The sequence below is a fragment of the Salmo trutta genome, chromosome 8, assembly GCF_901001165.1.
Source record: "Salmo trutta chromosome 8, fSalTru1.1, whole genome shotgun sequence".
Lineage (NCBI taxonomy): Eukaryota > Metazoa > Chordata > Actinopteri > Salmoniformes > Salmonidae > Salmo > Salmo trutta.
Window position 1 is genome coordinate 49,545,147 of NC_042964.1, and position 11,135 is coordinate 49,556,281.

The following is an 11,135-nucleotide window of genomic DNA, read 5'->3' on the forward strand; positions in this document are numbered from 1 at the left end:
CTGTATGGACCACAATGCATTCGGGCAGGTAGGGTTCTCATGGCATCCGCCAAACCCACATTCGTCTGTCGGACTGCCAGATGGTGAAGCATGATTCATCACGCCAGAGAACACATTTCCACTGCTCCAGAGTCCAATGGTGGCGAACTTTACACAACTCCAGCTGCCGCTTGGATTTGCACCTGGTGATCTTAGGCTTGTGTGCTCAGTCATGGAAACCCATTTCATGAAGCTCCCGATGAACAGTTATTATGCTGAAGTTGCTTCCAGAGGCAGTTTGGAACTCAGTAGTGAGTGTTGCAACCGAGGACAGACGATTTTTACTCACTACAGCACTTGGCGGTCCCGTTCTGTGAGCTTGTGTGGCCTACTACTTCGCGGCTGAGCCGTTGTTGCTACTAGACGTTTCCACTTCAATAACAACACTTACAGTTACAGCATCATATGACGGTGCCACGTTGAAAGTCACTGAGCTCTTCAGTAAGGTCATTCTACTGCCAATGTTTGTCTATGGAGATTGCATGGCTGTGTGCTCGATTTTATACAGCTGTCAGCAACGGGTGTGGCTGAAATAGCCGAATCCACTAATTTGAAGGGGTGTCCACATACTTTTGTATATATAGTGTATATTCCCTTTATTCCTTGTAATTACATATTGTCAGGAATATGCTCCTAAATACCTTTTTATAGACTGCATAACAGATATGAATTCTAATTTACAAAAAATATGTTTGTACTAAGTGTTTTATTGTTTATGTAGGTGTAGTAGTGATTGCTTTATGAAAGTTGTTATGCAACCTTCAAAGAAAGTGTGACCATAAATTAACTAATGTTACAGATCTGGATTGGGGGGAGGGGAATCTGATCCTAGATCTGTACCTAGGGGAAACGTCACACAGAGCAATATTGTGAGCACCCAATAATGAGCTGAGCTTCACATCATGGGAACCTATTATCTCGTTAGGTAAAGGAAAGATCACCTGCCTCCCATTACTGGAAGTGCTTCACATGGTCCGGGCTATCCCAAGTATATCAGTCATGAGTCCTAATCCACAGTTGTCTGACAAGGGAAGTTCTGTCTGAGAACTGTCCATGATTCTCCAATTGGCCAAATTGGTGTCACGAGTATCCACTGTATCCACACAGGCCACTGTAAGAACCAAAGATTCTTATTGTTAAACCCAAGCTCGTTCACATGGGGCTTTTACATGGGAATCATTTTCACACTGTGAGCACTCAATCAAGGAGGTGGGCAGAGCCAAGCACGAGCTAGAAATATATTATTGGTGCATTTTAGTGTTCATTTGCATATTTCTGTTACTTTTCTAGGAAGTTTAGGAAGTCAATCTACAAAAAAAAAGAACGGTTTGGGGAACAGAAAACTGTATTGGATGTTTAATCTGAGAAAATAAGTAGAATGTGGAACCCGTTTTGTCTTGATTGATATAGTCCCTCTGACCTGCCACTGGACTTCCTCTCTTTACCAAATATGGTATGAAAAGGAAATCCGTTAGGGGAAGTGAAAGCGTTTCCCCCTTATTAATCTGTGTATGAGTTTAGGCTTCAATTTCCTGCCCCAGCTACGACGCAACTGGAGAATGATCTGACCTGACTGAGAGACCCTGGCTAATACTTTCTAATAATTCATTCAGGAAAGATGGAGAGTTATCACTGTTTCTTGCTGCTTTGCTCCCTGGTCTTTGCGCTGTCTTTTGCAGAGGAGACAACGTTTGAGAATGAGATCGACCTTACAGAGTTTATTAGAAGGATTTCTTCCTCTGGACTACTGGTTAGGGATCAGCCTCTGGCTATCAACAGAGACCTTAGCTTTGAAACAAACTCACTGGAGGAGCTTGGAGATCCAGAGGATTCCATTCCCATCTGGACTGATGAGGAACCAGTCATCCAGAATACACTCAACACCGGGACTACCATCCCTGATATTCCTGACTATGGCCCCATAGTGTTGACCAACAATGGGGTGATCAAGGGACTCACAGTGGAAAAGTCCCACATATTTTATGGGATCCCGTACGCGGACCCACCTGTGGCTGCGTACCGCTGGAAGCCCCCCAGACCGGTGACCCCGTGGCCGGGGGTGCACGACGCCACGTACCCGAGGGACGCGTGTATGCAAGGCTGCAGTGGCCGTAAATCTGACGAGTGCCCTCAGAAGGTAGGGGACTAACACAGATGGGTTTGTTAATTATGTTGTTATGATTTAGCACAATGTTCTACCAGTATGTCATGTTGACAGTGAAACATGAAATTAACAAAGTCCTGAATAATCTCCCGATAACATCCAGGAATGTCTTTGATTCATCAATAATGTGAGTATTTTATTTGCCGTGTGAAATGGAGTCTGAAATGTGAATATTTGGTTTCTGAAATGAAATGTGATCGTCCCATAGGTTAGTGAGAACTGCCTCTACCTCAACATATTTGTACCTCTGGATGTGAACTTCAGTTCCCCTTTACTGACAACCCTGCCAGTGATGGTGTGGATCCACGGGGGGGATTTCATTGCTGGCTCAGCCTCCAAGTCCCTGTACGATGGGAGGTTCATCAGTAACTTCACTCACACTGTGGTGGTGAGCATGGGGTATCGGCTAGGTAAGACAGGTCTTCTTCAGCTCCGGGGTGGAGTTTCTCTAGGTACATATCTAGGATCAGTTTCCCTAAACCTAACCTAAAGTTAATCCTTAGTGGGGAAAATGCCTAACTGACCAGGGTCTGTTATTTCAAGGGAACATCACCCTATACCTCTTCACTATACAACCTTTATCTATTTATCCAGGCTAGTTTCCTTGAGATCAAATAGTTTCTTTCATAAGAGACCTGGAACTGGGCAGAGACAGTCCAGAGAGAGAGAGAGAGAGAGAGAGAGTGTGTGTGTGTGTGTGTGTGTATCAAGTTGCCGTATATATAATATACTTTTCTCAAGTGGACTTATCCTCCTCCCATCCTCTCCTCAATAAATACCATTTGGTGGGTGTAGTGAGTTGTGACCCTGTGGTGGCCTGATCAATATGGGTGTGTGAGACCATTGAGAAAAGGCCATTATCTGTGTGGGTGTCAGAAGAGGCTGGTGGGCAGAGATGGGAGGATGGGTTAATTGTAATGGCTGGAATGGCATAAATAGAACCATATCAAAACACCATGTGTTGATGTGTTTGAATCTGAGGGGTGTGTTTTGTGTATAGTTTTTCATGGTCCATGGAACTTGCTGTATCATTGCAGGGGCGTTTGGTTTCCTCGTCTCGGGATTAGACCCCAAAACCTCAGCAACCGGGAATTATGGGATCCTGGATCAGCAGGTTGCTCTTCTCTGGGTTCAACAAAACATTGCTCTGTTTGGAGGCAACCCCAGCAAGGCAAGCACGTACACATTATCCTGGGTCATGTTCATTAGAGCATGCAAGGGAAAATATTTACAAATGTTTCCCAATGGAAAACGAATTTGAGTGTTTCTGAGACTAGCCCACGTAGTCCCTACCTGTTTATGTCTGTTTTTTATCTATTTAACACCTAATGATGCACAGTCACACAGTCATACAAAATTAGAACATCAGATTTTCTGCCACCACCTCAAGTCCTTGATGATCTCAACGGGCTCAAACTGATCTTTTTGTTTTGGTGCAGAGTTGGAGGTCACTTCTTTTTGTGCAGAGTTGGGGTCCATGTGCAGGGTTGGGGTCCATGTGCAGGGTTGGGGTCCATGTGCAGGAATTGGGGGTCAGGTGCAGGAATTGGGGGTCAGGTGCAGGAATTGGGGGTCAGGTGCAGGGTTGGGGTCCAGGTGCAGGAATTGGGGGTCAGGTGCAGGGTTGGGGTCAGGGAAAGGGAAAGGGTTGGGGTCAATTCCATTTAAATTCAGTCAATTCAGGAAGTAAATATACATTTCAATTCCAATTGTTGTCATTGAACAGTGAATTGGAATTTCTGTCTACTTCCTGAATGGACTGAATTGAAATGGAATTGATCCCAACTCTGGTCAGGAAAAACTCCAGATACACTGACCTAGATATTCACATTCTGACCATGTATAGAAATACCATGTTGACAAGGTTGTATTTCAGCAGTGGTTGCTGTTGAATGACCTCTATATATCCCGTGGTGCTGTCGTGACTGATTTCTCCCACACTACTGGGAGAATAACAGCCTCTGTGAGGCATAGCGAAGAGCTCCTCTAGCCCTGATGAAATTTCTCTGTGAGTGGTTATCGAGTGGGGAAAGATGCTGTTCGGAGATATGGCTATGCTGCAGAGTTGGGTTGCAAAATTCTAGGAACTTGAAATAAATTCTGGTTTTCCAGAAGCCCTAGTTGTTTGTTGGATCATGCAGAAAGAGAAATTGCTGGCATCTCATACAAACAGCTAGTACCACACACTGGTTGGTTCCGTAAAAGTGATGTTGAAAGCCGTTCAGTTCTGTATACCAACTCCATCAAACAAAGATAAACAGCTTTATCATTATGAATTATATCTAAATGAGGCATAAAACCGTCAGGATTATGTGTGTTTGTGTACATTGTTATTTTCTCTGTCTGTGGATATACAACACAACCCTGATTATGGCCCATTAACATCCAACACAGGTGACCATATTTGGGGAGAGTGCAGGAGCCCAGTCAGTGAGCCTCCATCTGATGGTCCAGAGCAGTAAGCCCCTGTTCAAACAGGCTGTGCTCCAGAGCCTACCCTTCTCCATCCCTCTCAAGACCAGGTCGGTGACCTCTAACGCCTAACATCTGGGTAGTGTTCATTAGGGCACACTGCAGCAAAAACAAGCATTTCTCATTGGACAGATCCACATTTATTTTCCTGTTTCAGTCCGTTTCCTTCCGTTGACCGAATGTACACATGACTCAGCTGGTGGTCTTGATCGCTAACTCCTTAAAAGATGAAATCCGCCGTAGTGGAAACGGCGCCACTGTCCGCCCCACCGCCGTTGTTTTTGTTTTGTTGCCGAAGCTGAGCGTCGTGCAACGTAACAAAATAAATGGCAGTACGTATTCTACTGTTCTATCGCGCGTGCGATGATGGCAAAGGGAAAAATACAGTGTTCATTGCTTCCATTAACTTCTTCGTTGTTATAATATCCCAAACAGATGTGGCGGTTTCACCATTAAGGATTTCAGAGACCTGTTATGGGTGTAAGATGGCACAGTGATGTTATCTGTTGGTAAATGTTAATTACTGCATCTCCAGTGTTTTACCGGTGTGCTTGAGATATACTGAACAAGACTGGTCACTCGCATCAATGCCTCTGTCTCGTCATTTAACATTCAAACAAGACCCTCACTTTGCTTCTATCATCTATATAGATCAACGTATCCTTCCCACATTTTGAATGAGTAATCCTTACCATATGTGAAATTGACTACAGAAGTGAATCGTCCACCTTCCTGATAAGTGTTATACGGCCTGCCTAGCTACAAGGAGTAAATGGGATTAATTGAATAAAATGTAATTCAATCAATTAAATTCAATGTTATTTGTCCCCTCAGGGTTACAGTTTAGACATGCTAATTTATCCAAGGAGACGAGGTAACGTTAAGTTTCTGTCTATCTCCAGCTGTCGTTACTCTCCTGGAAGAGATGTGGCACTACCTAATGTTCCCATTGAGCAGAGAGAGACTATCTGTGGTCTGTTTTCTTTGTTCCAGACATGATGCCCTGAAGCTGGGGAGGGACTTTGCCAGACAGGCCAACTGCTCTGTGAGCGACATCGTGTGCCTGCTGTCCCTCAGTCCTCAGGCTGTCCTCGCTGCCCAGATGAAGTCAAGTAGGAGACCAGTCTTCTTCTGTGTCTCTGTCTGTCTGTCTGTCTCTGACTGACTGTTTTTAGACAGAGGTGTGTCCCAAATGGCCCCCTATCCCCCAAATGGCCCCCTATAGGGCTCGGGTCAAAAATAAGGAACAATTTGGGACACAACAAAAGTTGACCCTCTACCTATCTACTGTTGACCTATCTAAGTTGACCCTTATTCATGACAAAATCAACATCTCAGAGTTGCTTAAATGTGTTTCACTACAGAGCTAGTTGTTTAGCATTTTGAGTGGAGTCATTTTATGTATATTTGCAGGATGTATTTTGGTAAGTAGCTAATTGTTGTTCTCTCGTTCTTCCCCCTCATCTCTCTTCTCTCTGTCTCAGGTTCCAAAGTGGTGAATCCCTTCAGGTTCCTGGAGATCTTTGAGAGCTGGGGGCCCTACATGGATGGAGAGCTGATCAAGGAGCAGGCTGTGACTGCCTTCCAAAAGGGCCACTGGCAGAAGGAGAAACCAGTCCTCCTTGGTATGGACCACTTGAAATACACTCACATTTAACCAGAACAGCTTTTAACGGCTGGCCCCATAACACTTAATAATGTATTTAATTTGGCAGATGTCTTTCAGGACACTCAAGGACAAATTACAGTATATTAAAAGTAGGTACTCTGTACTAGTGAAGACATCTGTTCCACACTTAAGGTTACAGAGGTGGTTCGGTGCATGTGTGATGACGAGTAACCATTGCCAGAGACCTGAAGAGTTGCATTGGCTCCCCAAGTCAATGCCTGGACTTTGGCTAAGCTGGCTAATGCTGTGACTTAATTAGATTGAGTAGTTAGTTGAATGTTAGACGGTGAAGTGCAATTGGTTCCCTCTCAGCTGGCCACTCGACATAACACATCTGTAGGAGAGATTCTTCATCCCTGTTGTGTTCTGTGTCCTTCCCTTCTACAAGATCCGTGGTTAAATTCATACCAGGGTTGTGTTCATTAGGGCACGCAATGAAAAATGCTTTAAAACATTATATAGAAAATGTAAATGATTCCAGATAGTCCCTCCCTCCCTGTTTCATCCCGATTTCTTCTGTTTGGTGCCTAATGAACACAACCAAGATTGTACCAGAACATTTGGACCAACATTTTGAAGGCATGTTGTTGACGTACAACAATCTTGCAGGGACCACTTCAGAGGAGGGGGTGATCTTTGTGTACGGGGTCTTCACCAAACCTGTGTCTGCGGTGGAGTGCACCGTCTACACTATCTTCAAACAGCACGCCCTCCGGATCCTACGCAAGTACCTGCCCCTGTACAAGGACATTGACCGACGGGACATGCTGGCTCAGGTAAAATCTGACTTTCACAGAGGGTGCATCCCAATAATCTCTCCTTTCTCCCGAAGTGTGCACTTGTTCACTTCCCTTAATGGATTTGGCAGGAAATTACTGGTATGGAAACTCCAGCCTGTGCCTACACCAATCCAATGCTTTTAAATGAGTAGTGAACGGGTCCAGACATCAGGAAGACGAGATCATTGGGACATAGCCAGGGAGAAACTCAGTGTTGTCCATGCAAACATGTTAGATAAAAAAAAGACAAATTGAATGTAAAAAGGACACTGATCAATCGTCCCAAAAAGTAATGTTTTAAATTTTTAAAGTCAACAAAAGTTTTGGCAATGTTCATTGTCAGGCTCCAGATCAGTGGTTGTAGGGCTAGACGGTCACGTCTGCAGCCAGTGGACTGTAGAGAGAGACCTCAGAGCGTGATGAGGACACATCTGCCCATCTCCTCGCTTCATCTCACCGCATCTAGATGAGCCTTGTTGAGCTCTGGGGAGAAGGTTTCAGTAGGTACAGATCTAGGATCAGCTTCCCCTCCCTCAATCCTAACCTACAAAAAATGCTAAACTGACCCGAGATAAGCGTCTACTCTAGCGGTACCTTCACCCTACTCCCCATGCTGAAAATCTCTTACTCAATTCTCTGTGGGAATGCTCTGTCCAAGTCATCAAAAAAATCAGGACGGACTTAATCATTATAATTATAGGCTACCAAATTTGTATTAGGTTCCGATTTTATTTTTTGATTAACCGAACTATCACAATAACTCAGAGCTAGGTTTCTAACTGCCTGAATTATTTTAGAGGTAAACGCTTTGAATATTCTGATTTTTAATCTGTGTAGAGATGGGTTACTTCTGATAGTTTGGTTCTTCATAGTGCAACTCCACATGATTACCAGCAGAGGGGGATAAAATACTACTTTCTGTTTAGGCTCCTCCCATGGCCATCCTCCTGAAAGAATCGTTATTAGTGCCATCTGGAGCAGAGTGCCATTGTCTCTTTGAGATGTATACCACACAGTGGAAGCAGATCTTCAGGAAATAAGAGACACAGAGGAAGACTACCCAATCACAGTTTCCCCAAGCTACAGATCTAGGATCAGCTTCCCCTCCCCCCATCCTAACCTTAACCATTATTGGGGGAAATGCAAAACTGACCAAAGATCAGTGTCTAGGGGCAACTTTACCCAATCACAGCCAGGAATCTGACATCAGATAGCCTGGGCTGCATACTGAATATGGCTCTATTTCACTACCAGCTCAGGCTAGATGTTCAGTGTGGATTACAGGATAAACTGACTCCAACCACACTAGAGACAACAACAGACGATGAATACATAAACTGCATCAGTAGAATACATGCATTCACTGTAGTGAGGGAAACGCTCTCATTTCCAAGTCTACATCCAAAATGTGAAACAGAGAGCTCGGATGGTAAATAGCCTCAGGCACTTTCTCTGAAGGTTTTGAATCTAAAGTGAGAGATGAGTGTGCTGAGAGAGGCAGGGGGCAGAAGGTGACACTCCCATACCTGTTTGGTATTCATATACAGTTGTGTGTGTGTGTGTGTGTGTGTGTGTGTGTAGTGAAGAGGAGCAGAATAGGAGGAAGGACCCCCCCCCCCCGAAAGGACATGTCTCAGGGGAGGGTCATGACAAATGTCAGCTATTGCACTGAGGCCACATGGCTCAGCCTGGGAGGGGGAGAAGGAGTGGTAAAGGGGAAGAGAGAGGGGGGGTAGAGAAAATGAACTGGGGAGAAGGAAAGGGGGAGATAAAATGAGCTGTTGAGAGAGCGAGGGGCATGTATCGACCAAAAGATGCATATCTGAATTCCCATTCATGTGAAATCCATAGATTAGGGCCTTATGAATGTATTTCAAATGACTGATTTCCTTATATGAACTGTAACTCAGTAAAATCGTTGAAATTGTTGCATGTTGCGTTTTATATTTATGTTCAGTGTATATCCTGAGGACACTGAGGGTTACAGGTGTTCTAGATGATTCTGTGCCGCGTAGGCGGGTGCCCTGAATGTATTCTTGAGTATAGCTTCCAGGTAACAAGCGAGACAAAAGCTTTGAGCGGCAGTTCTGTAGCACACACACCAGCCACTAGGGACTCTTTTCTCTGTTTGTTGAACTCAATGACCTCTCTGTTTACCCCTAGATTGTATTGATCTCAAAGACCTCTTTGTTTACCCCCAGATCATATTGATCTCAACGACCTCTTTGTTTACCCCCAGATCATATTGATCTCAACGACCTCTTTGTTTACCCCCAGATCATATTGATCTCAACGACCTCTTTGTTTACCCCCAGATCATATTGAACTCAATGGCCTCTTTGTTTACCCACAGATTGTATTGACCTCAATGACCTCTCTATTTACCTCCAGATTGTGACAGACTACGTCTTCCATTGCCCCTCCCGCAAGGCAGCCCGGGCGGGCACCAAAGTGGGCAGCGCCGTGTGGATGTACGTCTTCGACCATGTGACGTCGGACCACAGTGTGTGGTCCGGTCTGTCCTTCTGCTACGAGCACGTGTGTCACGGCGCTGAGCTGCCTTTCCTCTTCGACACGGCCTCCGTGGCCAACTTCACGCTGGCCCCACCCGAGCGGCTGCTGTCCAATCGGATGCTGTGTTACTGGGGGACATTCGCCCACACCGGAGACCCGGCCTCACGGATGCAACAGAGCAGCTTCTGTAGACAGCAGCGCCTGCCGGCCTGGCCCCGCTACTCGGACACCAGCTCCTGGTTGGTCATGAACTTCACTGTCCGCTCCCATGCCCAGGTGGGCACCAGGGACCATATCTGTGACTTCTGGGACAAGCTGGGCATCTATTAGGGCATGGGGCGTGCAAAGGTGTTGGTATTGGTTATGTATGCATACATAGTGTGTTATGTCACATTTGACAATTCACCCTACAGTGGGAATGGTTGTCACCCTGTACACATCATTTATAGTGTATGACTTCCACTTACAGATGATTTGTGAAGGACGTATGTAGTCCTTATGAAGCCTTTATGTATGCTATATAAAGCCTTTATAAAGTGTACTTGTTTAAAGTGGGACCAAAGCTGATTTGTGTTTGTTATAACTGTGTGAAGTCAGTTGACATTCAGTGACTTGCCCTCCCTTTATAGAAGATGACTCCATTTAGTTCATAAACAATGGAAGTTGGTTGTTTACACATCCCATTCTCCCTGGGGGACATGCACATACACATAGAGGGATTGGGGCTAGAGCCAGGGTCAGACACAGGTATGTTTATGACTATATTATGATGGTGTTATAACATAGTTTAACTATGACAGTGTTAACAGTGACTTGTGACAGTTATAACAGTTTGGCTATATTATGACTTATCACATACAGTTTGACTGACTGTTAACACAGTTTATGACTACATTATGACTTATTACATCCAGTTTGGCTATATTATGACTGTTATAACATAATTTATGACTTATAGTTTGTAAAACAACATGAGCTGGCGCACACCCAGAATAATAGTTTGTGTGGAGGTGCTGATTAACGGCAAATAAATGATAGTTTGACTTAAGACGTACAGTTTGACTATATTAGGACGTTATAAAATAGTTTGACTATTATGACTGACTATAGTTTGACTATATTATGACTGTTATAACAGTTTATGACTGTTATAACATACTGTTTATGACTGTTATAACATATAGTTTGACTAAATGATGACTGTTACAGTTTGACAGTTTGACTGTCATAACATAGTTTATGACTATGATATTATAACGTACAATTTATGACTATGACGTTATAACAGTTTATGACTGTTACTAAAATAGTTTGACTTTATTATGACTGTTATAACACAGTTTATGACTATATGACTTATAAAATACAGTTTGGCTATATTATGACTGTTGTAACATTGTTTATGACTTGACTGTTATAAAATACAGTTTGACTATTATGACTTGTGACAATTTGACTATGACTGTTATAACAGTTTTTGACTTATAACATACACTTT

At 43.9% G+C, this 11,135-nt stretch overlaps 1 protein-coding gene across 1 annotated transcript; it reads left to right on the top strand.

Moving 5' to 3' along the window:
• The first annotated feature begins 1,537 nt into the window (after positions 1-1,537).
• On the top strand, positions 1,538-10,199 carry LOC115199153 (crystal protein). The gene is made up of 8 exons (XM_029761765.1): positions 1,538-2,176; positions 2,412-2,613; positions 3,241-3,374; positions 4,598-4,725; positions 5,669-5,787; positions 6,160-6,300; positions 6,954-7,120; positions 9,515-10,199. The coding sequence occupies exons 1-8, from the start codon at positions 1,658-1,660 to the stop codon at positions 9,965-9,967; spliced, it is 1,863 nt and encodes a 620-aa protein (XP_029617625.1). The 5' UTR covers positions 1,538-1,657; the 3' UTR covers positions 9,968-10,199.
• Positions 10,200-11,135: the final 936 nt, after the last annotated feature.

Coding starts and splice junctions, on each gene's coding strand:
- LOC115199153 (XM_029761765.1), top strand. CDS start 1,658: ATGGAGAGTTATCACTGTTTCTTGCTGCTTTGCTCCCTGGTCTTTGCG. Junction 3,375..4,597: donor TTGGAGGCAACCCCAGCAAG/GCAAGCACGTAC, acceptor CATCCAACACAG/GTGACCATATTTGGGGAGAG. Junction 7,121..9,514: donor GACGGGACATGCTGGCTCAG/GTAAAATCTGAC, acceptor ATTTACCTCCAG/ATTGTGACAGACTACGTCTT.